The sequence below is a fragment of the Suncus etruscus genome, chromosome 14 (assembly GCF_024139225.1).
Source record: "Suncus etruscus isolate mSunEtr1 chromosome 14, mSunEtr1.pri.cur, whole genome shotgun sequence".
Lineage (NCBI taxonomy): Eukaryota > Metazoa > Chordata > Mammalia > Eulipotyphla > Soricidae > Suncus > Suncus etruscus.
The window spans coordinates 92,458,085-92,483,560 of record NC_064861.1 but is presented as its reverse complement, the minus strand read 5'-3'; the positions used below and the strand labels follow the sequence as shown (position 1 = coordinate 92,483,560).

Here is a 25,476-nt window from a genome sequence, read left to right as displayed (position 1 = left end):
TCTTTGAGAAAACTGAGCTGTCAGAGAAAGATCTGGGAGGTATATCTACAGTTCCAGGAAGACAAGCCCATGGCCCCCCATGTTGTAAGTGAATGAAGAAACAGGACCCTCCCCCACTCAGCTGAATTCTGTCTTGGGTTTCCATCCCATCCCCCATTTTCCCTGTTCAAATTTCCCCCCTCTATAGTTTTGCTCCAGACAAGGGAATCAGAACCATAGCAGGGAAGGGGAAGAATACTGGACTCTCTCCAGTTTGGATTGTGGGGGGAGTTGGCAGCAGAGACCCAAAAAGGAATCAGGATCCAGGGAGGAGGGGGGAAAGAAGGAACAGGAGGGGGGGTAGGGGAAGAAAGGGAGGAGGAAAGAAACAAGGGATTTAGGGAGAAAGTGCCAAAGATTCTGTCCCTCTCAGAGACCCAGAGCATGGGAAAGTGGTCTGGAGTTGGGGACACAGCGTTGCACTCCCAAAAGGAGAAAAAACAGAGGTTCCAAGAGGAGCGTGACCCAATCTCACTGAGACCCACTGTAGGGTGTTTTGGGTGGCTGCAGAGCGAACAGGGCTAGGAGACCCAGTGACTCTTGGGTGTGTGTGTGTGTGTAGGATAAAGTGGTTCCCTAAAGTTGTGAGCATGAGGGGCACACCTGGCCCTGTGGGTCCCTTCAACTCACTTCTGGGACCTCTTCCCTCTGGCAGCCTTGTTTCTCACAAACTCACAAATGGGGAAACGGAGGCCCCGAAGGTCAGGAAGCCCCACGGTTTCTAAGGGCATTTGAAGGACGAGGCGTCCTTGTCCGTGGCCCCTGCGGTTCCGGATCCATTAAAGCCCTGAATGTGCCTGAGACTGTCATGGTTTGAGCCCTCTTGTCACCACCCTGCTCTTCTTGGGTCACAGGCAATCTGGAGGCGCCGGAGGGGACCTGCCACCTTGGGGAACCCTGTTGGCAACTCGGAACACAGCCCCGCCGTTCCCACGGAGAGGGAGTCACTCTGTACCCCAGCGCTGCTGGAGAGGGGGCGAGGAGGAGGTGTGGACCCCTCAGCCAGATGCGGGGAGGGGCCAGGAATTGGTTGGGGGGCACAGATCCCAGAAAAGGGGAGAGATGGACCCTCCCAGGCCTTAGAGGGTGTCAGCGACTCTCCCAGGAGACGCCCCACAGTGGCGCTGGGAGGTCAGGGAGGTGACCGTGGGGATGGGAACCTGGGAACTGCCCCTCCCCTGGGGTGAATAAGCGGCGGGGCAGCTTGCCCAGTGGGGAGAGGAGGGAACCTCGGGGACACCCTTCCTGCCACCTTGCCCTGCTATATTTAGGCTCAGGGGGTTCGCGATGACCCCCAGGAGGCGGTGTCAGCTTTCAGCCCGCAAATAGCTCTGGGGAGGGGCGAGGGCCCGCTGTGGGACGTCCGTGAACCCGGGGTGACTTTTCCCCTGGCTCCGAACCCCTTGTCGCCTGTCTGTGCTCTTCCCACCCCCACCCCTTGCCCCGAACTGTCTGAGCCCCAACACTGAACTTCACTCCTCTCAGCTGGGACAGGACCCGCTTTCCAGCCCCCACCCTGGAAATTCCAGGAGAGAGAACTAGAAGGGAGAGCCCCCCTGCACCCAGTCTCCGCCTGGGGCCTTATCACTGTCCCAGCCCAGATGGTTAATGTCTGGCTGGAGCTCCCGGGACAGGAAGAATCAGGGTGGGTCTGGGGGGGGGGGGGGGAACACTGCAAAAACCCCGACAGAATCTCAGGCCCAGAATCCTGGCTCTGAGGGAGGAGGGGCTGGGGGCTGGACGCTTAGTCTGAGGGAGGAAAGACTGGCTGGACCCCTAGTTCTGAGGGAGGAAGGGCTGGGAAGTTGGACCCCTAGTCTAAGGAGGAGGGCCTGGCTGTACCCCTAGTTCTGATGGAGGAGGGCTTGGCTGCATCTCTAGGTCTGAGGGAGGAGGGACCGGCTGGACCCCTAGGTCTGAGGAAGGAGGGGCTGGGAAGTTGGACCACTGGGTTTGAGGGAGGAGGGTCTGGGGAGTTGAACCCCTTAGTCTGAGGGGGGAGGGCCTGGCTGGACCCCTAGTCTGAGGGAGGAGGAATTGGGAAGCTGGACACCTGGGTTGAGGGAGGAGGGGCCGTCTGGACCCCTAGATCTGAGAGAGGAGGGCCTGGGAAGCTGGACCCCCTGGGTCTGAGGGAGGAGGAACTGGGAAGTTGGACCTTGGGTCTGAGGGCAGAGAGGTGGGAAGTTGGACCCCCTAGTTTGAGGGAGAGTGGGGCTATCTGGACCCCCTCGTCTGAGGGAGGAGGAGCTGGAAAGCTGGACCCCTGGGTCTGAGGGCGGAGGGGTGGCAAGTTGGACCCCTAGTTTGAGGGAGAATGGGGCTGTCTGGACCCCTCGTCTGAGGCAGGAGGGCCTGGGAAGTTAAACCCCTAGTCCAGGGAGGAGGGCGGGAGTTCTCGGTCTGGTCTCCCACGTCCTGCGTCTCAGGGCGGCCTGGACGCCCAGCCCCAGGGAAGCGGCAGGGGCTTGGCGGGACGTCCCTCCCGGGCCATCCGGCGGGGCTCACCCGGGGTGCGGGCGGGTGCGAAGGCGGGATCCCCAGCCCCTCCTCCGCCTTCGGGCGCCGCCCCGTCCCGCCCCCGGCCGGGCCCGCTCGGAGACGTCCTGCAGCCCGCAGCCCGAGGAGCCGCCGCCGCCGAAGCACAGGGACCGCGGGGAGCCGAGGAGGCGCCCCGGGTAAGAACCTGGGGCGCCTCCTCTCCTCCCCGCGGGAGTCGACTCGCGCGTCCGGGGTGCCGGCCCCCGGGCGGGGCGGGCCGGGGCGGGCCGGGGGCGGGGCCGCCGAGGAAACTGAGGCAGCGGGTCGGGACGCCCAGCCTCCCGCCGAGCCCCGACTGCTGGAGATCGGAGATCCCGTCCGGGGGTCCCGGGGAAGCAGGGTCCGCGGTCGGGGGACGCGAGGAGGGGGCTGGGGCAGGAACCCCGAAGGACCGGGCAGGTGCTGGGCGGGGGGTTCGGGCTCCGGGGTCTGGAGCAGGAGGGCGGGGAGGGGTGCGGGCGCCCCAAGAAGCCGGGATCGGGGCTGCGGGTCAGAGGGAGGAGGCGGAGGGCGCCCCGGGGTCCCCGTCCGTCCTGGCCTGCCCCCGCCGCTTCCCCATCCCGAGCCAGGGCAGGGCAGGCCGCCAGTCCCACCAGGTATGCGCCTCGGAAGCCCGGACGGGCCCCGGCCTGCCCCGCGCGGAGCGAACATTCCAGGAGGCGCAGCAGCAGCCTCGGGACCCCAAGCTGGGCTCCGAGTGTGGGCCCGGGCCGCGAGTCGCTGTCCGGCCCGCCCCGCCCCGCCCCCGGCCCGCCGCGTCCCATCTGGGAGCCGAATGCGCGCGGGGGAATCGCTTCCAGGCTGCAGCCGGCCGGGCCGCCGCCTTGCAGCCTTCCAGACGCGCCCCGTCGCCCCCCGCCCCGGCCCATCTGCTTCTCATCCCCGCCGGGAGCTGTCACCTGCGAGGGGCGTGGCCAGGGAGGGCGTGACATAACAATGGGGGCGTGGCTTGAGGGAGAGGGCGTGGCCTAGCAGGAAGGGTATACGAGAGCGTGGTCTAGGAGCGTGGTGTGGGCGTGGTCTGAGAGGAGCGTGAGCCGTGGGTGTGGTTTTGAGGGGGCGTGGTCTAGATATAAAGCGGTGGAAGAACGCGGTCTGTGACGGCTGTGTGGGCGTGGCGTGAGAGGGGCGTGGCGTGAGAGGGCGTGGTCTAGAAGGAAAGGGGTCTACGAGAGCCTGACCTGGGAGCGATGTGTGGGCGTGGCTATATAAGGGGCGTGGTCTGTGAGGGCGCGGTGCGTGTGGATATTGCTGGAGGGGTGTGGCCTACACGAGGGGGCGTGGCCTGGAAGGGAGTGTTGAGTGGGCGTGGCACGAGAAGGGCGTGGTCCAGAAGGAAAGTGTGTGAGAGCCTGGCCTGAAAAGGGGCGTGGTCTAAAAGGAAAGGTGCACGGGAGCGTTGTGTGGGTGTGGTCTGATAGGGCGTGGCCTGAAAGGGATTGGTTGTGGGCGTGGCTCGATAGGGAATGATGCTCGGGCGTGGTCTCAGTGGGCGTGGCTTGTTGTGGGCGTGGTCTGATGGAGAACCACCGCACCCCTCCCGCCCACCCTGGGCCAAGGTCGCCCATACTTGCCCAGCTCTTCCCCATGACCTCCGTCACCCAACCACCCCCTTTCTCCCCTTAGGTGGCTGTCCCTTGCCTCTCCTGAGATGTCAGGAAGGAGGGGGTCACCTGTGTCCCCTGCAGGGGTCCCCCGGAGCCTGGGGGCCCCCAGCCCCAGAGCTCGGAGGCGCCGGAGGTGCTGACAGGTGGAGTATCCTCTGCCTTGCTTCTCCCCACATCCCTGTCCCCCAAAGTTACGTTATCCCGAAGATAGAGAGAAAAAGAGGTGAGGGTCCCCCACGTCTCACCCCAGCCCAGCTTGGGCAGTTTCACCTGTCCAAGAAGCCTCATCTGGCCCTTAGTGGCAGTTTGGGGATAATCTTGGGCTTCCCCCAGATGGACCCTTCTCTCCACCATGATTGGGGGCAGGCTGCTGGATTTGGGGATCCTCAGGGTGGGAGAGCAAAGGGCCCTGCTGACGAATGCCTCTGCGGGCTGTGTGACCTTGTGCGAGGCACTGACCTCTCTGGGCCTTTATTTGCAGAGACAATGGATCTAGAGGCTGCAGGTTACCCCAAGTCCTAGAACAGGGACCCCCCGACTGCAGGTTACTCCAAGAACAGAGCCTCCCAAATTCCCCCACTGAGGGGCCTGAGCAACAGCCCAGTGGAGAGAGCTTTTGCCTTGCACATGACCACCCTGAATTTCATCCCCAGCATCCCATCGGCTCCCCGGAGTCACACCTGAGCACCTCCAGACTCAGTAGCCCAACCCCCCTAAAATAAAAACAAGACTCCCCAAGATTCCAGTTCCCAGGTAGAGCCCCCCTTTCTCCCTCCTAGTCCTCCTGACTTTCCTTTCCTGACTCCACTCTCCCTCTCCATCCTCCCAGGTGGTCGAAGATGGTCCCCAGGGCCTCCAGCCCTTTCCCCCTGCTCCTCCTCCTCCTCCTCCTCCTCCCCTCCTTGGCCCTGGCACCCCAGACCCCAACCTCACCGGCGCCCCTGCCCCAGCTCGCAGCCCGGGAGTGGGCCCTGCTGTCCCCACGGGTGGCCCTGTCGCGGGGGGCCCCTGCAGATCCCCCTCTGCTCTTCCTGCTGGAGGCCGGGGCCTTCGGGGAGGCCCTGGTGGGCACTGCCAACCGTACCCGGCGGGGGGCGAGCGAGCCGGCGGCGGGGACCCCTCATCGGAGGGGCGAGCTGGCCGTGTGCGACGCGGTGAGCAGTTGGGTGACGGATCGACGCACAGCCGTGGACTTGCGGGGCCGCCGCGTGGAGGTGCTGGGCGAAGTGCCCGCTTCTGCAGGGGGTCCCCTGCGCCAGTATTTCTTCGAGACACGTTGCAAGGCCCAGGGATCCGGGGAAGCAGACGGCGGGGGTGGTGGTGTCAGTGGGGGCGGCTGTCGGGGTGTCGACCGGAGACACTGGCTGTCTGAGTGCAAGGCCAAGCAGTCCTACGTGCGGGCCCTCACGGCAGACGCCCAGGGCCGCGTGGGCTGGCGCTGGATTCGAATCGACACGGCCTGCGTGTGCACGCTTCTCAGCAGAACTGGGCAGGCCTGAGGCTTCTTCGCCCCTGATCGCCCCCATGAAGAAGAAAAACTGGATGGACACGAATGGACCCCCAGAGGGTGGTGGATCCCCTGCTCTAAAAAAGCACCCTTGGGGAACTTGTGCTATGGTCACCCAAAAAGAAAAAAAGGAAAAAAAATCACAACTCTCTGTGATTTGTAGATCTCTGGAGGGGTAACACCACCAACTGTGTTTTTTTTTGTTTGTTTGTTTGTTTGTTTTTGGGGTCACACCCAGCAGTGTCCAGGTGTTACTCCTGGCTTCAGGCTCAGAAATTGCTCCTGGCAGGCACGGGGGACCATATGGGACGCCGGGATTCGAACCGATGACCTCTTACATGAAAGGCAAACACCTTACCTCCATGCTATCTCTCCAACACCACCAACTGGGGTTTTGAAGGATGAGTGCAGGAGTTCTTCAGGATGAAGTTTGGAATGATGACGATAGCTAATAGAATCTAAATACCTCTTTTTTATTTTTATTTTATTGTGTATTTTAGTTTGGGGGTCATGCTCAAAGGCGCTCGGGGATTACTACTAGCTCTGCACTCAGATATTACACCTGGCAGGCTCTGGAGACCATATGGGATGCCAGGGATGGAACCCAGGTCAGCCACATGCAAGGCTAATACCCTACCTGCTGTGCTGTCACTCCAACTTCTCTGAGTACCTCTTGTGTTTTTCATTCACTCCACGCACACAACTAGCCTTCCAGATGTGACATTTGGAAGTCCCACCCTGGAAACACTGAAAAAGAGGGGACTCTAAAATGTGGGGAAGGGAGCTGGAGCCGTAGCACAGCGGGGAGGACTTTTTGTCTTGGGGGGGCTGGAGAGATAGCATGGAGGTAAGGCGTTTGCCTTTCATGCAGAAGGTCATTATTTCGAATGCCGGCATCCCATATGGTCCCCTGAGTCTGCCAGGAGCGATTTCTGAGTATGGAGACAGAATTAACTCCTGAGCGATGCCGGATGTGAACCAAAAACCAAAACAGAAAAACAAAAACAAACAAAAATAACTTTTTGTCTTGGACACAGCTAATTCACATTCAATCCCATCCCGGCATCCCATTTGGTCCCCCGAGCCTGCCAGGGCTGATTTCTGAGCTCAGAGCCAGGAGTAACCCCTGAGCGCCGCCAAAACAAAAACAAACAATGAAACGTTTTATTAATTAACTAATTAATTCCTCTGGAGCTTGCCCTAAGGGCTACACCTAACTCTGCTCAGGAGTGACCCCTGGTGGGTGCTCAAGGGATCATAAGCCCTGGAGGGGGGGCACTGGGGGTGGAGGGGGTGGGACTGGATCTTTAAATAACAAGAGTGCCAGGGGGGAGTCCAGAATGACCCCAAATCCGCAGGAGGCACTCCTCTGGAGATCCCTACCTCTCACAGCCATATTCCCCCAACAGGACAACTTTTGGATAAAGACTTGTTGGCCCCTTGGTGTGGTGAGGATGGTTAGGAATTACTCATGGCTCTGTGCTCAGAAATCCCTCCTGGCAGGCTCAGAAGACCCGATGGGATGCCGGGAATCGAACCCTGGTCAGCCGCGTGCAAGGCAAACGCCCTCCTCCCTGCCATACTACCATTCAGGATTCCCAGCCCTAGTACTTATTATCATCTTTTTCCCCAGACTTCTGCCTGTCTTTCCATCAGGCTTTCTTTTTTGTTTGTTTGTTTTTTGGTTTTTGGGTCAAACCCGGCGGTGCTCAGGGGTTACTCCTGGCTGTCTGCTCAAAAATAGCTCCTGGCAGGCACGGGGGAACATATGGGACACCGGGATTCGAACCAACCACCTTTGGTCCTGGATCGGCTGCTTGCAAGGCAAACGCCGCCCTTGCGAGGCAAATGCTTGCAAGGCAAACGGGCCCTCCATCAGGCTTTCTAACTTCTATGGGCCAATTCTTCTTTTTGCCTTTTTTTTTTTTTGGGGGTCACACCCGTCGGTGCTCAAGGGTTACTCCTGGCTCTGCACTCAGAAATCGCCCCTGGCAGGCTTAGGGGACTACATGGGATGCCCTGACTCAAACCACCTTCTGTCCTGAATCAGTTGTGTGCAAGGCTAACACCCTACTGCTATCCTATCTCTCCAGCCCCTGGGCCAATACTTCTGTCTGATTTTGGGGGTCTATACTTGGCGGTGCTGAGGGCGAATTCTTGCCTCTGCACTCAGGGGTCACTCCAGGCAGACTCAGGGAACCATATGGGATGCTGGGAATCGAACCCGAGTCTGCAGCGTGCAAGGCAAGCAAGCACCCCATTTGATATATTCCATCTTTTTTACTTCGCATGTCATATTTTAAATCATGTCATATTTTAAATCTTGTATTATATATATATATATATATATATATATATATATATATATATATATATATATATATATATATATATATAAATTTTTGCTTTGGGGCCACTCCTGGCCATGCTTGGACCTCTTCCTAGCGCTGTCCTATCTCCCCAGCACCCTCCATCTATTTTGTCTTGCTAAGAATTTTCCTGGGGGTCCCTCCCCTTGGCCCTCCCCCAATTCCCAGGTGGAAGTTTTCAACCAAATCAAAGGCAGACAGGACAGGCCGGGATGGGGGCTGAGGGGGCGCCGCCTTCGCCTCTCACAGCATCCCCAGGCTGGGCAGGCGCGGCTGGGACGTCTGGAAATTGTTACCGGCGCCGGGCAGGGCTGGCAGGGGAAGGAGGCAGAGGCAAAGGCTGGGACCCCGCGAGCAGAGGGGGGGGGCTTTCTCACAGCCTCCTCGATGCCTCTGGGTGGTCTCTCTACTCCTACACTGAAGTCTATTTCTGGGTCTCTGTCCCCCCTCTTGAGATCTCAGACCCCCAGGTCTCGGAGTGGCTGTCTCCCCCAATCCTGGCCGGTCCGTAAAAACTCTGAAAACCAGTGTCCAGAGCGGTAGTACAACGGGAAGGGCAAAGTTTGCCTCGCACATGACAGACCCGGGTTCGATCCTCGGCATCCCTGAGGGTCCCCCGAGCCTGCCAGGAGGGATTTCTGAACACAGAGCCAGGAGGAGCCCCTGAGTGCCTTTGGCTGTGGCCCCCAAACCAAAGCTAAAGAAAGCAAAGTAACAGAAAATAGATTTATCCTTTCCTCTCTCCTCTTTTCTAGCATCCTCTCTGTTCCCCCAATTTCTCTGCATTCCCCATTCCCACATAGTACCTCTCCCAGGCGTGTCTCTGTCTGTCTCCATCTCTTTTTTTTTTTTTTTTTTTTTTTGTGGTTTTTGGGTCACACCCGGCAGTGCTCAGGGGTTATTTCTGGCTCCACGCTCAGAAATTGCTCCTGGCAGGCACAGAGGACCATATGGGGCGCCGGGATTCGAACTGATGACCTCCTGCATGAAAGGCAAACGCCTTACCTCCATGCTATCTCTCCGGCCCCTGTCTCCATCTCTTGTCTCGGTCACTCTATGTCTCTCTTCCTCATAGGCCTCTCTGTCTCTATCTCTTGTCTCTATCTCTGTTTCTGTCTCTCTTTCCCCACAGGCCTTTCTTTTTTTTATGGTTTTATTTATTTATTTATTTATTTATTTATTTATTTATTTATTTATTTATTTATTTATTTATTTTGGGTCTCAGGGGTTACTCCTGCTGTCTGCTCAGAAATAGCTCCTGGCAGGCTCGAGGGACCATATGGGACACCGGGATTCGAACCAACCACCTTTGGTCCTGGATGGGCTGCTTGTAAGGCAAACTCCGCTGTGCTATCTCTCTGGGGCCCCCCACAGGCCTTTCTGTCTCTCTGTCTCTATTTTGGTTTTTGAGTCACACCCGGCAGTGCTCAGGAGTTACTCCTGGCTCTACGCTCAGAAATCGCTCCTGGCAACTCAGGGAACCACATGGGATGCTGGAATTCGAACCACCGTCCTTCTGCATGCAAGGCAAATTGCCCTACCTCCATGCTATCTCTCCGGCCCCTGTCTCTCTCTCTTGTCTCTCTCTTATTTTTTTTTTTTTTTGGGCCACACCCGGTAACGCTCAGGGGTTACTCCTGGCTATGCGCTCAGAAGTTGCTCCTGGCTTGGGGGACCATATGGGACACCGGGGGATCGAACCGTGGTCCGTCCAAGGCTAGCGCAGGCAAGGCAGGCACCTTACCTTTAGCGCCACCGCCCGGCCCTCTTGTCTCTCTCTTTCTCTCTTCCCCCACAGGCCTCTCTATGTCTTTCTGTCTCTATCTCATTTCTGTCTTCCCCCCCCCCCCAGACCTGTCTCTGTCTCTCTCCATCTCTGTCTGTCTCTCATCTCTTGACTCTGTCTTTCTGTGTCTCTCTCTGTCTTTCTATCTCTCTGTCTCTCCCCCTCTCCCCACCACCCATCTGCAGGCCTGAGGCCCCTCCATTGGCTGGGTTCAAGGTAAGAGGGCAGGTTCTGTCACTGGGGCAACAGCAACAACAAGCCACTGCCAGCACTTACCTGGCAACAGGGGCAGGCTGGACTGAACCATGGCCTCTCGGACCCTGGCTCCATGCTCCGACTCCAGCTGGTCCCGGATCACCGGGCCCCAGTTGCTGGAAACCTGTCACAACTGGCACCTCACCAGCAGCGGCATCGGCCACCACCTGATCCCCCTCAGAGGTTTCCACAGAGCCCCGGTGCAGGTCCAGGAAGGACACGGGGTCCCACCCGCCCGATGCCAGGGGGGAAACTGAGCCTGGGCCGGGCAACATCAATGATGCTGAGGTTCAGGGTTTTCTCGCCAGTCCACAGTCGGGGCCCCCTTGCCCCTGGGCATCAGGCAGGATGCGCACATCTGGGACTTCGACGAGGTCATCAACCCCTGGGAGGCCACCTCGGGCAGTGCCTATGTCCCCAAGAATCACAGCGGGCCGCTGGCACAGCCCCGGGCCACTGAGCTGAGGAACCCCGGTCGGACCATGGGGATGAAGGAGTTAAGTAGGAAGGTGAGGTTGTGGGGCTGGAGGTCGGAGAATGTGGTGGCCCAGATCCGGGCCTGCACCCCAGTCTGCATCTGCATATCTGCACTCAGCTCACAGCCGCAGGCTGCTTCTTTCCTGGAGTCACCCGGCAGCGGGAAAGCGAGACCAAGACGCAGTTCACGGGGTGGCCCAATGTAGACCAGAATGCTCCCTGCTCCCTCAGCCTTCAGGACCCCCAGCTGCTGGTCCAGCACCGTAGGGGACCTCCCCAGGTACTGCACAGGGTCTCAGCGCAGGGGAGCAGTTCCCTGATGGCCCAAGGGGTTCCTGGAGGGGGCTAGAAGGAATTTTCAGGCTAAGGGGGCCTGAGGGGAAATCGAGGCACAGTGGGAATGTGGATAAGAGGAGGGGCCCAGGGAGGAGGGAGCCATGAAGGAAGGGAGTGGGAGATGCAGTGAGGGCAGAGAAAGGAGCACTGTGACAGGGAAGTTGGGAATGATCACTCTGGACAAGAATGGGGTGCTGGGAGGAGGGAGAGGGAGAGGCAGGATACCGCTCAGTCTAATAATAATGCAAACCACAGTGTCTAAAAGGGTAAAAAGGGAGACAGAAAGACAGAGACAGAGAGAGAGGCAGGCAGGGTACAGGACAGGTGGGAAAATGAGATCACTGGTGGCAGGAACTGTGCCCTGGTACCCTGGTGAAGGTTGTTGGACATTGTATGACTGAAAATCAATCATGAACAATTTTGTAATTTTGAATCGATGATTCGATTAAAGCCAGGAGTGGTTTCTGAGTGCATAGTCAGGAGTAACCCTCTGAGCATTGCCGGGTGTGGCCCAAAAACCAAAAAAGTTTTTATTTTTTGTTTTTTGGGCCACACCCGGCAGCACTCAGGAGTTACTCCTGGCTCTGTGCTCAGAAATCGCTCCTGGGAGGCTCGGGTGATCATATGCGATGCTGGATACCAAACCTGGGTCTGTTCCAGGTTGGCCACTTGCAAGGCAAATGTCCTGCTGCTGTACTATCACTCGGGCCGGAGAGCTAGCACAGCAGCAGGGCGTTAGCCTTGCACACAGCTGACCTGATTGAGTCCCGATTATGGTCCCCAGCCTGCCAGGAGCTACTTCTGAGTGCAGAGTCAGGAATAACCTGAGCGGTGCTGGTTGTGATCCAAAAATAAAAACAAACAAACAAATTGGAAGAGGGACCTGGAAGCCCTCCAATTCAACTCAGAATCTGGGGTGTGTGTGTCCTGTGGGGTTGGAGGCTTGTGTCCCCAGGGTGGAGTGGAACCTGAGGCTGACCAAAGGGGCAGAGTCTGCTTTTTAGGGTTGTACCCAAGGAGTTTTGTGGCTGAAGACTGGCTGGGCTTTGAGTTCCAGCATGGCCTGAAAGTATTCTGATTTTTGGGGTGGAGGACATACCCTGTAGTGCTCAGGGGACTACATGGGATGCTGGGGATCAAACCCAGGCCACCAATGTGCAAGGCCAGTGTCCTCCCCTTGCATTGCTGTCATTGGATCTTGAAATGAAAACTAGTAAAGGTTCCAGTTCTGGGCCCAGAGAGATAGCACAGCGGTGTTTGCCTTGCAAGCAGCCGATCCAGGACCAAAGGTGGTTGGTTCAAATCCCGGTGTCCCATATGGTCCCCTGTGCCTGCCAGGAGCTATTTCTGAGCAGACAGCCAGGAGTAACCCCTGAGCACCACTGGGTGTGGCCCCCCCCCCAAAAAAAAAAAAAAAAAAAAAAGGTTCCAATTCTGGGGAGGCATGAAGACTTTTTTCAGAAGGCTGTCAGTGGAAGGCAGAGGAATTTTGTTCGGGACCCAGGACTGGGAAGCAAGCTCACCCACCACCCCCTTACCTTCCCAGGACAAGAACCCTGAGCTGGAGGGCCGGGCCTTTGCAGTCAGTTCAGTAACCCGCAGACCGATGCAGCCCTTCCTCGCCACCAGTACCAGGGGCTTCCGGCCCTACTTGGGGTCAGTCTGCCTGCTCCCCGGGGGCACCCCACTCCACCCCACCCCACTATCCAGTGCCCCAGAGAGCCTCAGTGGCAACTGGCAGGAACTTAAAACCTACAGACGGACCAAGGGATGTTTGTGTGTGTGTTCAAGTTCTGGGCGGGCTGAGCCTCAAGGGTTTAAGCAGTTCTTTAGAATATTCCTTCCCATCAAAACCCCAAATTCTAGGCCCTGAACTGCCTTTTTGCGTTTTTTTTTTTTTTTTTTGGGGGGGGGGTTGGGTCACATCCAGCAGCGCTCAGGGGTTACTCCTGGCTTTGCAGTCAGAAACCACTCCTGGCAGGCTCAGATGGATGCTGAGGATTGAACCTGGGTCTGTCCAGGTTGGCTGCATGCAAGGCAAACACCCTACTGCCATGCTATCGCTCTGGCCCTCTGAACTGCCTTTTCTAGTTTGTTTCTGGGCCACACCTGGTGATGCTAAAGGGTTACTCCTTGCTATGCGCTCAAAAATTGCTCCTGGCTTGGGGGAACCATATGGGACACCGGGATTCAAGGTCTGTCCTGGGTCAGCCTCGTGCAAGGCAGATGCCCTATCACTTGCACCACCATCCCGGCTCTCTGAACTGGCTTTTTTTGCTTTATTTTTGGCCTACAACCAGCAGTACTCAGGGGTTACTCCTGGCGTGCTCAGGGGACTTTATGGGATGTCAGGGATAGAACCCAGCTTGGCCACATGCAAAAATAATGCTCTCCCTACTGTGTTATCACACCATCCCCAGTCCCAGTGCCCTACAGGGTCTCCCACCTCCACCAAGTGTCACTGCTTGAAATACGGGAGCGGGCACCCCACTCCCCACAGTCTGAGGATCTCACTGTGCCCTCCTGCCCCCGCCCCCAGGCAAATGCTGTACCAACACCCCTTGAGACAGGACCGGGAGCTCTATGTGCAGCCTTCCTGGTTGGAAAAGCCTTCGAAGGTCGGCGCCAGCCAAGTAGGCCCGGTGAGGTTGGTGGTGCCACACCGCGGGGCGCTGCCCGAGACCCGGGAGTCCTACAGAACCCCGATCCCTCCTCTCGGCCGCCACGACCACCTGGGCCTGCTCACTGTGCCCTGGCGCGGCCTCCACTGGGACCCAGCCCTGGGCATCCACAGCGTGCCCAGCGCCTACCGCACAGAGAACTCGAAGTATGGCAGCTTTGAACCCACATTGGGCTGAGCCCCGAACCCCATGGCTGTGTGTGTAGTGGCGGACAGAGCCTAGGGGTACCCACCCTGGGCCTGGGCGAAAAAATACACTTTGGGGGTGCAGGTCACACCTCCACGGCCCCTGGTATGGAACCTGTCAATTCAATAGTCTTTGCACCACTTTCTTGGCTGAGTTGTCCAGCTCTGGCATCCTTTTGTGTATACAGACAATGGGGTTTCTCCTGGAAGTGCAGGGAGATCCCCACTTCTGAGATCAGAAGCTGATCCGGAAGCCGCGCCCTCCCACAGCAAGGTCTTGGCCATGGCAGGTGGAACGGAGTTCAAGCTTCATGGCTAGTGTTTGTGGGGTTTGGCCCCCCTGAAGCATCTCAAACACCCCCGGGACCACCTCCTCCCCACACCGTGCAGGGGCTGACATCATCCCGGGCTCAGCTGGAGCTCCCTGCATCTGTGGCTGCAGGTGGGGAGAAACCACTGGTCTCCCCGGCCTTGACTGCCGCTCGCCCCCGGTGGATTAGTGTCCAGGTTACCGCCGCCCCCGGTGGCCTTGACGCCCCCACAGCGCACAAGTATAAGACCAGGCTAAGGCCAGGGGGCCTCCTAGGGGAAGACCCAGGATGCAGTCAGTCCAGGTAAGGCTGCAGGGCGGGGCAGGTGACCACGGTTCTCGGGTCAGGGCTGGGGGTACAGGAGGCTGGTATGTGTGTGTTGTTTTTGGGTCACACCCAGCAGTGCTCAGGGGTTACTCCTGGCAGGTTGGGGGACCATAAGGATGCCGGGATTCGAACCTGGATAGGCTGCTTGCGAGGCAAACGCCCTACCACTGTGCTCTCTCTCCCTGGCCCGGCTGGTGGCTTCTTACTTCGAGGGAAACTGGGGGGCAGGTCCCATCGGTAGTGATGTTGTGTGTGTGCGCGCGCGCGTGTGTGTGTGTTTGGTGTCATGGGTTACCTTGACCTTCCATCCATCCATCCATCCATCCATCCAAGCCTAACCAGGTCCAACCCCCACTTAGTTTCCTCACTCAGAGATGGGGTGTGCTGGGGTGCTCTGGCCATGCCAGGCTAGACCTCCCGGACCCCAACAGAGTGGGGCGGGCCAGCGAGCTGCTGGGCTTGGGGAAGACAGAGACAGGGGCGAGCTCAGGCCCAGGCCGTCTCGGGTCCATCCGGGGTTGCCCCTGAAACTCAGGCCGGTCCCAGGGGCTGTTGCTGGGATTGCTGCTGGCAGTGGCGAGCACAGGCAGGACAGGGGTCTCCTGGGGACTCCTGCGACCCCTGTGCCGGCCCATCAATGCCACGCTGACCGCCGAGAACGAAGCCTGCCCCTTCTGCATCGCCTTTACCACCAGCATCTGTGCCGGCTACTGCCCCAGCATGGTGAGCCCGGGTGGGCGCGGGAGAGGGACCCCTTGGCTGGAAAAGTGGGGCAGGGGCTCAATGCCAGGCACTTCCCCACTTGTCCCCCCACTGGCCTCTAGGTTCGGGTGCTGCCAACCGCCCTGCCACCTGTGCCACAGCCCGTGTGCACCTACCGCGAGATGCAGATCGGCTCCATCCAGCTGCCCGGTTGCCCGCCCGGCGTGGACCCCACCGTGTTCTTCCCCGTGGCCCTGAGCTGCCGCTGTGGGCCCTGTCGCCTCAGCAGCTCGGACTGCGGGGGCCCCAAGGGCCACGCCCCGACCTGTGAGCGCCCCCTCCTCCCAGACCTCCTCTTCCTTTGAGGGCACTCCCCTCCACCCCATCACCACCCATGACCCCAATTCCCCAATAAAGGCCTCTCAAACTGCGCTCTGGGTGTGTCTTTGGGCGTGGGGTGCCCGCCATTTTATACAAAATCAAACGTCAGAACTACTGTAGAAAAAAAGGGGGGGAGGGGTAGGGGGTCGCTGGCTGGTCAGGAGGTGTCCATGGTCTCCCCTTCTGTGGAGACAAAGGTGGTGCGAGGTGAGCGTGGCTCTGGAGGGCGGAGCCAGGGTGCGTGGGGCGGGGAAACTGGGTGCTGGGGGACTGGGAAGTTGGGGCGTCTGGGTACTCACTGAGCTCATTGAAGAGGAAGGCGTCCTGGTATTCCTTCATGTACTGCGTGGAGCGAGACTCATCCAGGAAGAGCGAATACACGCGCTTGATGTCGTCCACTTGCACCTCTGTGGCCTGTGGGGGGAGCAGAGAGCTTGGTGTGGGGCTCCCCGAGTCCTGGAGTCCTCCCTCTGCCCCTAGCCCTGGCACCCCATCCCAGCTGCTGTGCCATGAAGGTATAGCTGTGGAAGGGCATTTGCCTCACAGACAGCTGATCCGGGTTCAATCCCTGGCATCCCACAGGATCCCCTGAGCATCGCCTGGCGTGACCTCTGAGCACAGCCAGGAGTCATCCCTGAGCACCACTGGGTGTAGCCCCAAACCAAACCCCCAAATAGTCAAGTGGCAGCCAAGGGGCATCTGTGTGGGTGTCGCCTCGATGGGGGGCAGGTGGGAACTCTAGGCCCCTGGTGGGGGAAGGGTTCAAGGGCACGCAGAGCCCTGAGAAAGGGAGCCCCGAACCTTGCGCTTGCGGCACACTAGGCTGGCGGCCGTGATGAGCTGGATGGCATAGCGAAGCGACGTCTCGAGGCCGATGCGTGTCAACACCGTGTACGCGTCCTCGCTCATCTCCACGTCCTCTTCCTCACATCTGCGGACACCGAGCATCTAGGAGGGCCGTGGGGGGCCGCCCCGTCCCCCTGCACACAGTGGCCCCCCTCCACGCCTTACCGGATCCGCAGGATCTGCTTGGTGTCCTTCTCACTGTAGGGTGTCGTGGACACAATCAGCAGCCGGTCCAGCAGGTCAATGGGGATCCCGTGGGGGCTCTGGTAGCTGGTGCCCCGGATGCTGGTGGAGGGAGGAAGAGGCGTCAGGGGAAAGGGTCCCCCAGCCCATTTTTTTTTTCAGGGGGTGTCACATCCGTTGGAGCTCAGGGGTTCCTCCTGGCTCTGCACTCAGAAATCGCTCCTGGCAGGCTCAGAGGACCACATGGGATTCCGGGATTCGAACCACCGTCCATCCTGGGTCGGCTGAGTGCAAGGCAAACACCCTACTGCTGTGCTATCACCCCAGCCCCCAGGTTCCCAGTTCTGTGCATGTCACACATGTGACCTTCAGCTCAGAGCCACAGGCTGCACCCCAACTCTGCCTGCACCCCCTAGGTGCCTGAAGACTGGGTGGTGCCAGGGTCGGTGCCAGGCATGCATAGCGCCAACCCTCAGAGCCCCTCCCGGAGCTGGAGGCAGGGAACCCCTCTGGCCTGAGCCTCGGGACCCCAGCTCCAGTCCACATTGCCCTACCCTGCCCTGCGCTGCCCACCGGGTGATGCCGCGGTTGGTGGCCATGATGAGCACTGGGGCCATGTCGCTCTCCAGGGCGCGGTTGAGGAAGGAGAAGCTCTCGATGTCCAGCATGTGCACCTCATCAATGAACAGCACCTGGGGGGCAGTGGGTGCTCAGGGGTCCCGCCTGCCCCCGCACCCCCAGACAGCTGGGGCCCGACCCTACCCTGGCACTCACCCCTGGGATGATCTCCGCCTTGCCCTCCTCGCGCCACTCGGCCACCTTGGCGTTGATCTGCTCTCGGACCTCGGATTTGATCTCGCCTGTGTCCCCTGGGGGGCCAGAGTGGGTTTTGGGGGGGGGGGGGTCACAGAGAAGCTCAGGGCAGTGAGTGGGCCAAGATGGAGCCGGAGAATGGGCTGGACTGTGCGTGGAAGGGTGGGGAGGGCAGCGAGGAAGATGGCTGAGGGGTGCCGGGCCTCACCCGAGAAGAGCGCCAGGAAGCCCTGTGTGCGTGAGTTGATGACGTCGATCTCATGCAGGGACACCGTGTGGACCACCTCCTTGCGCTTCTGCAGCTCCCCATCTGGGCACTGCACGAACTTGGTCTGGGGGCCAAGGGCAAAGAGGCGTGCAAGGTCAAGGGGGGGGTCTCTGACCAGCTCGCCTATTTTTTATGGGCCACACCTGGCAATGCTTAGGGGATACTCCTGATTCTGTGCTCAGGAATTCCTCCTGAAAGACTCAGGGGACCGACTCTATGGGGTGCTGGGGATCGAACCAGGGTCAGCTACGTGCAAGTGCTAATTTGCTGAGCTCTCTCTGGCCTCTTGGGTTTTTCCGTTTGGGCACCACCCAGCAGTGTTCAGGGCCTACTCCTGGCTCTGTGCTCAGAAATCACTCCTGGCAGTGCTCGGGGGATCCTAATGGGTGCTGGGGACTGAACCTGGGTTGGCTGAGTGCAAGGCAAGTGCCTTCCTCCCTGTATTCCCTATGGCCCCTGGGAGTAAGGGGCTCTTTCTGGGGCTCTACGGGGTACCAAAGCAAGACAGCAAGGGGCTGGCTGGGGGTTTATACTGTAGCCCCAGGCCTGGGGAGGGGAGTGTGAAGCCCAGGAATGTTCCAGAGCAGTGACAGAGATGGTGTTTCCTGGAAAACCCCAAAAGCACGAGCCCAGAGTCAAACTGAGGGGACCCCCTGCTATCCCGGGGGGGGGGGGGGGCCCAGGGCAGCACCTGGGAGCCCATGGCATCGTAGTCCCGGGCGCGAGTGAAGGAGCGGCCCAGCTTGGAGATCTTCCCCGTGGCCTTGTCAATGGTGATCACGTCCCTGCGGGGGGTGGGGGGGTGGGGCAGGCGTGAGGAAAGAGAAAAGAAAAAAGAAGGGTCCCCCTTGACCCCCGGTCCCTGGACTGGTGCTCACCCTGCCTGGACCTTGTCCTTGGTCAGCGACTCGATCATCTTCGTTCCCAGGTCATAGACCGTCTCCATCTCTGTGGTCTTCAGCGTCAGTTTACCCACCTTGGAGCCCTGTGCAGGGGTGGGGTCGAGAGAGAGTGGAGCTTCTTTTTGGGGGACGGGAACCTGGTTTGGGTCCCCAACACCAGGAAGGCCTCTATGGTAGCCCATATTGCTTCTTGGTTTTGCTTTTTCTTTTTTTGGGGGGCCATATCCTCAGGGGTTATGCCTGGCTCTGCACTCAGAAATCATTCCTGGGGCCGGCGAGGTGGCTCTAGAGGTAAGGTGTCTGCCTTACAAGCGCTAGCCAAGGAAGGACTGAGGTTCGATCCCCCGGCCTCCCATATGGTCCCTCCAAGCCAGGGGCAATTTCTGAGCGCTTAGCCAGGAGTAATCCCTGAGCATAAAACGGGTGTGGCCCAATAAAAAAAAAAAAGGAAAGAAATCACTCCTGGCAGGATTGGGGACCATATGAAATGCTGGGAATCGAACTTAGGTCCATCTCGGGTTGGCCATGTGCAAGGCAAAACAACCTACCACTGTGTTATAGCTCTGGCCCTTGGTTTCGGTTCTGCAGTGTTTAGGGGCTACTCCTAAGCTCTAGGCTTTGGGGGTTGCTTCTAGCAGGTTTTTTTTGGGGGGGTAAGGGGGAGTTCCATGTGAAGCCTGGGCTGGAACTCTCACTGCTGAGCTTTTCCTGGCCCAGATACCCAATTTTGATGTTTCTTCCTGTGTTTTCTTTTCTTTTTGTTCTTTTGGTTTTTAGGCCACACCGGGTGACGCTCAGGGGTTACTCCTGGCTCTGCGCTCAGAAATAGCTCCTGGCTTGGGGGACCATATGGGATACCGGGGGAATCAAACCTTGGCTTGTCCTGGGTCAGCCTCGTGCAAGGCAAACGCCTTACCGCTGCGCTGTCGCTCCGGCCCCATGTTTTCTTTTCTAAGGAAACTGAGTCGCTTCTGAGGAGCATGCAGGTACCCCAGGAGCTGACCAAACCCACAGAACAGCTCTTGGAGTCTGTACAGAATCCTCCAAAGAAGCTTAGAGACCTCTCACCCTCCCAGGGTGCTTTATGACCGTGGAAAAACACCAGCCACATCAGCTGTCTCAGGCCCACGCACATAAATGGCTCAATCTTGCAGGGGAAACATTCCTTGGGGGTTGGTGTCGGGGTGTCCCCTCTCCCCAAACCCCAAAACTCACGGTCCCCGTGGCTGGCCGGTCGATCTGAATCTCCACCACCTCCCCCTCGATGATCTCTGTCTCCTCCCTGGCAGGAGAGCGGCTGTGAGGGGAGAGTCCACCGCCCCACTGACCGCCCTGCACCCGTGTGGCTGGGATGGTCAGGAGCGCCAGAGGTGGGATGCTTACTTGATTCGAACCCCGATGGACCGCCGGAAGGCCTGCGTGAGTGCCTCAGTCTTGCTCATTTCCAGGGAGAAGATTTCACTGCCCGCAATGGCGGTGAACGGGGTGTCGGGGCCCAGGGCCTGTGCCATGCCTGGAGAGGAAGTGGGAGGGTTAGGTGGGGGTACCCTACAGAAGACCCCCATTATTGCTCAGACCCTCTCCCTCCCAAAGCCCATCTCCCAAGTTCTATAAACTGGTCAGGAATGAGTGGATAGAAGGGATGGGGCGATGCCTCCTGACCACCCCCAATCACCACCCTGCACCCCACCCTCTCCTCTACAGGGAATGACAGGAAGTTGGTAATTCCTGGGGGCTAGCTCCCCCTATTCTGCACATAGATGGCCAGTCTTCGATTAGGATGGACGGAGCCTCCCTGAGCGTTGCCACTCCCTGCCTCTGAGAGCACAGGTTCCCACTGAAAGGCCCCCTCCCCATACACACACAGCTCTTCACACTCAAGACTTGGGATTTCTTTCTGTGGTTGTATGTAGGACCTGGTACCTGGGCACCTAGAGAGAAATCCCCACCCCATCACCAAGTGCCTCGTTGTTCCCTAAACACACTACCTGGCCCCACTGTCAGAGCACAAAAGCAAGTATGCACGCATCGGAGGAGATGGGGATTAGGAAGAGTTATCTGGGGAGGGTTCTGAAGGATGCACAGGAGCTCAATCAGAATGAGACAGACATAACTAAAAGGCTTAAACTGCTTGTTGTCTACTCAGTTGGCGCCAACCTTCCTTAACTCTAGAGCGCCCATCAATCTGAATTAAAATATGAAAAGACGAAACAAAAAAAAGATGGGGGGGGGCACACCTGCCAGTGCTCAAAGGGTCATATAATACCAGGGATGGAACCTGGACCTCCTGCAAGCAAAGCGTGTGCTCAGGCCACTGAGGTAAAAATGCTATAGGGCTCTCCTAGACACCAGAACCCTGAGTGTAGAGCCAGGCATCAGCCCTGAGTATCCCTATGTGTGACCCCCACACAGAAGCAAACCAAAAACTTTGGGGAACAGAGAGCACAGGGGTTAAGGTCTTGCTTTGCATCCGACTAATCTGAACTTGAATTTCGGCCATCATATACTGTCCCTCCCAGAGCCCCTGGGTGTGGCCTCAACTTCTCCAGTCCCCAAAGTGTTTTCATGTCTCAGCCAATCTTTGCAATGAGTGGGACTTCATAATTTTTCATGAATAAGCTATAAGCTCAAAAGGTGGGAGTCCTGGGGCCGGCGAGGTGGCGCTAGAGGTAAGGTGTCTGCCTTGCAAGCGCTAGCCAAGGAAAGGACCACGGTTCGATCCCCCGGCGTCCCATATGGTCCCCCCAAGCCAGGGGCAATTTCTGAGCGTGTAGCCAGGAGTAACCCCTGAGCATCTAACGGGTGTGGCCTGAAAAACCAAAAAAAAAAAAAAAAAAAAAAAAAAGAGGTGGGAGTCCTGTCTAGGAAACACACACTCACTGAAATTCTCTTTTCTCTCCTACATGGATTATAGTAGTGGAGGCTGGAGCTTAGGCAACTTTTTGGGAACATGAAGTCACCCTGACCTCCAAGAACAGGGGATGGTGAGGCTGGAAAGGACACGAGGTGACTGCAGAACAGTTATCCAAACCCTAGATGGCCTACACCCACATTTTCCTATGCCTGAAAGGGGTGTGGGGAGTTGAGTGCTAACCAACCTTCTGACCTTGGGGTCATGTGTTCCCAGGGGGAGTGACTGTGACTAACTAGTGGAGTCCAGCCCAGGGCCCTTACCCATAGCAATGGCCGTCTTCCCAGTACCCGGCTGCCCAGCAATGAGGACGGCCCGGCCGGCGATCTTGCCCTCACGGATCATCTCCAGGACCACGCCTGCTGCCCGCCGAGCTGCCAGCTGCCCCACCATGCCCTGGGAAGCCTGGGAGGGGGGGCAAGAGTGATGAAGCCTGTTGGCACCTCCCAGCTCTCAGGCCAAGTGGACACTGGCAGCTGAGATTTGGGGGACAGCCTTCCCACTGCCAATTTGGGAGTACTGGGATGGCACCTCCTAGTGACTCAGCCAATCAGGCTGGAAGTTGATCATGAGGGTCCTGCAGCATTAGAGGTTATGAGGAATATAATAAACATTTAGCAATGCTGCTGGGCCATGAGGTTCTGGGGATCAACTGGGACCAACCCACATATAGCACAGAGCTGCATCCCGTTCCTGTCTCCCTGGCCCTTCCATTTTTCAAGGCTAATTCCATTTTTCATGGCTAATTTTTCAAAGGCTGATAAAACACCCAAATCTGGGCTGGAACAGTGGCACAGGCGGTAGGGCATTTGCCTTAAATGTGCCATTTGGTCCCCCATATGGTCCCCCGAGCCAGGGGCGATTTCTGAGCACATAGCTAGGAGTAACCCCTGAACGTCACTAGATGTGGCCCAAAAGCAAAAACTACAACACAAAACCCCCACCAAAACTCTAAAGTAAAGTGACACAGTCCCACCCCTACCCCCAAGATACCAGGCTGCGTTTTCCAACCAGGGCACACCCACTTTTTAAATTATTATTATTAGTGTTTGGGCCACAGCCAGTGATGCTCAGGGGTTACTCCTGGCTCTGCACCCAGGAACTACTCAGGGATTGGGGGACACTATGGGGTGCTGGGATGGAACCTGGGTAGGCCACATCCGGGCACCTCACTCTTACCTGCCGTGGCTCCAGGGCATCGTCCAACCCCAGTCCCCGGATGTGCGAGTGGGCGCCTGTGGGCAAGAAAGAACCAGATTGTTAAGGCAGCCTGAGAGGGAGGGGCTTCCTCCTTGGTCACATGGGGGACCCCCCTGAACCCTAACCTCTGTGGGGGTAAGGCTAGACTTTGCAAGTATACCACAGGCCAGAGCATTCCCGGGGCACATCATGAGTAGAACCCCAAGACTAGGTAGCCATAGAACCAACCGGGAACTATCCAAATCAATACCATCATCAGTTCACGGATGAAAAACACCAACAGCAAAAAACAAAACAACCCAAAAAAACTCTGCTCCATGATTCTAGCTCTGGGGTCCCTGGTCCTTCCCCAAGTCAGCTCCTAATTCCAGCTGGCTTCGCTGAGTGACTCAGGCACAGAGATGTGACAGGACTGAGTCAAAGTGTTCACAGCACAGACAAGGACAGAAACTGGAAACATGCGAGGGACGCCCAGGGCCCCAGCGCAAGGGTTCACTGTGCAGTGTTGCTCTACTAGGTCCAACGTCCTGGACACAGCAGAAACTAGGTCCAACGTCCTGGACACAGCAGAAACAAGTCAACAGGTCCCTGTTCTCATCCAGGGACAGGCTTAGTGGGTGCATGAGACAGTCCAGGCTGAGTCACCCCAACCAATGCTAGGCAATAGTTTTGTTGCTTCCAAGCAGAAGAGCAATATATTGAGGGACCCCTTTAAAGTAGCTCCTAGGGTGGCCTCCTATATGCCTTCTGATCTCCCTAGAACCCAGGTCCTGCTTCTCCATCTTGGAGGCGGGGAGTAACACCTCCCAGCAGGCAGGCAGGGTGCAGACCGGATCCCCCATCTGTGCTCACTCACCGATCCGCTCAATCCTCGTCACATCTCGGATCTCTGGGACCTTCGTTGTGGTCGGCTGCGGGGTGAGGGTCAAATCCATTAAAATTATAAGTGGTCAAAGTTTTGACCAAGCCATTCCACTCTATTCCCTGGCCCATCTCCCATGACAAAAGTGCTTCCTGCTGTTTCCCCAGGCAGACTGAGGGTCCCCACACTCTCTAGCTGTTACCAACTAGTGTTTGGGGAATGAGGCCACACACCAGGCCCCAGGAAGCCTCACACTGCTTCTTTTTGGCTCTGGAGCCATACCTTGCAGTACTGAGGGATTGATTCTGGTGATGCCACGGATCAAACCCAGACCTCCTTCAAGCAGCCTGTGCTCCAGACCACCAGGTGCTCTTTCTTTTCTTTTCTTTTTTTTTTTTTTGGTTTTTGGGCCACACCCGGCGGTGCTCAGGGGTTACCCCTGGCTGTCTGCTCAGAAATAGCTCCTGGCAGGCACGGGGGACCATATGGGACACCGGGATTTGAACCAACCACCTTTGGTCCTGGATCGGCTGCTTGCAAGGCAAACGCCGCTGTGCTATCTCTCCAGGCCCTACCCAGAAACAATCTTCCCATTCATCACCCCCATAACTTCAAGGACTCTGTAGCTGCTCTCTAGAGGCAAAGAAAAATCACTGGTCCCACCCAGCTCAGGGCTTTGTCCTCCAAGCTCCTTCAGGAGTGATCCTTGAGCTTAGAGCCAGGAATCCATGCAGAGCACAGTGGGGGTGTGGCCCAAACCCAAGAATAAAAAAGCAATCTAGTCAAAAAGGTAGAACAAGGGGCCAGAGAGATAGCATGGAGGTAAGGTGTTTGCCTTGCATGCTGAAGGTTGGTGGTTCAAATCCCAGCATCCCATATGGTCCCCCTAGCCTGCCAGGGGCGATTTCTGAGCATAGAGCCAGGAGTAACCCGAGCGCTGCCTGGTGTGACCCAAAAACCAAATAAAAGGTAGATTAGAACCACCCCAACAATACAAAACGGTCCCTCAATGAATGAATGAATGAATGAACACAGGTGGAATATCACTTAGCACCCAAAACAGAGCACTGATGCAGCGACACAGCATATGAACCCCCAAGAACTCGCTAAGTCAGACTGGATAGGCCACACGCTGATTATGTTTATGGAAAATACCCCCCAAATACCCAAAACTAGCAAGCGGGGGTGGGGTGGGGACAGACAGACAAGTTAGTGGCAGCCCAGGACTGAGAGAGATGGGCAGGATTTGAGGGTGACAATCCCCGTTGGATTTAGGGGGTAAAGGATTCTAGGCAGGCAGGACGGCCCCTTGACCCAGAGGAAGTGGGGTTTGTCCCCAAAGATGCTTCCCCTGTCCAGGATCTAAGCAGCACCCCAAAATCTGGGACCACACAGAGGCGTGGATGCAGCCCCAGGAATCTCCACCGCAGCCTCCTTCTTCAGCCCCAGCAGTGGGGATCCCCTGACCCCCTACCTGAGACTCAGAGGCCCGAGCCCAGATTATCTGGGGGTTCGGCCCCTTCCTCTCCCCGCTCAGCCCCTTTAAATTCTAGCCCCCAGCGCTGCAGTCCCTGGAAACAGACCCCTCCCTCCGGCTCCCTCTGAACCCCGAAGTCCAGGCTCCTCAATTTCTCCTCCGTCGGCCCCCGATCCACGAGGGCTGCTTAGATTTCGGGTCTCAGCACCCCGCACGCCTGCACTTACCACGGTTGCCATGATGCTCAGTAACCGCCGAGCTTCTACCGGAAACGGAAACGAGCGGCAGCAAGGAGAAGGCAGAGGCCCCTCTAGGCCGCCAGGTCCGCCAAACGTCTCAGTGGTTTCCTCCCGAATGCGGGAGGGGGTGGGTGATTAGGTCACGCCCACTGGCGCTTAGGCCACGCCCCTGGCTAGAGGCGGTGCTTAGGACTCAGGTGGGTCGGGGACGACCCGCTTTCTGGCTCCGCCTCCTATTACCCAGGCCTCCTTGCTGAGGCCGATTGCAAAA

At 57.9% G+C, this 25,476-nt stretch overlaps 3 protein-coding genes across 3 annotated transcripts; 2 read left to right on the top strand and 1 right to left on the bottom strand.

Annotated features, from left to right (window-relative positions):
- The first annotated feature begins 2,658 nt into the window (after positions 1 to 2,658).
- Positions 2,659 to 5,686, top strand: NTF4 (neurotrophin 4). The gene is made up of 3 exons (XM_049786214.1): positions 2,659 to 2,717; positions 4,207 to 4,330; positions 5,017 to 5,686. Exon 3 carries the CDS (start codon positions 5,027 to 5,029, stop codon positions 5,684 to 5,686), a length of 660 nt encoding a protein of 219 aa, XP_049642171.1. The 5' UTR covers positions 2,659 to 2,717; positions 4,207 to 4,330; positions 5,017 to 5,026.
- An 8,696-nt stretch (positions 5,687 to 14,382) lies between these two features.
- LOC126028616 (lutropin subunit beta-like) lies at positions 14,383 to 15,488 on the top strand. The gene is made up of 3 exons (XM_049787563.1): positions 14,383 to 14,397; positions 14,968 to 15,144; positions 15,246 to 15,488. The coding sequence occupies exons 1-3, from the start codon at positions 14,383 to 14,385 to the stop codon at positions 15,486 to 15,488; spliced, it is 435 nt and encodes a 144-aa protein (XP_049643520.1).
- Positions 15,489 to 15,564: 76 nt separating this feature from the next.
- On the bottom strand, positions 15,565 to 25,215 carry RUVBL2 (RuvB like AAA ATPase 2). The gene is made up of 15 exons (XM_049786190.1): positions 25,194 to 25,215; positions 23,484 to 23,538; positions 22,607 to 22,662; positions 21,691 to 21,832; positions 19,900 to 20,029; positions 19,732 to 19,798; positions 18,493 to 18,599; positions 18,306 to 18,399; positions 17,555 to 17,678; positions 17,308 to 17,402; positions 17,107 to 17,225; positions 16,516 to 16,635; positions 16,306 to 16,435; positions 15,804 to 15,918; positions 15,565 to 15,687 (listed from the first exon to the last, which is right to left on the bottom strand). The coding sequence occupies exons 1-15, from the start codon at positions 25,203 to 25,205 to the stop codon at positions 15,662 to 15,664; spliced, it is 1,392 nt and encodes a 463-aa protein (XP_049642147.1). The 5' UTR covers positions 25,206 to 25,215; the 3' UTR covers positions 15,565 to 15,661.
- Positions 25,216 to 25,476: the final 261 nt, after the last annotated feature.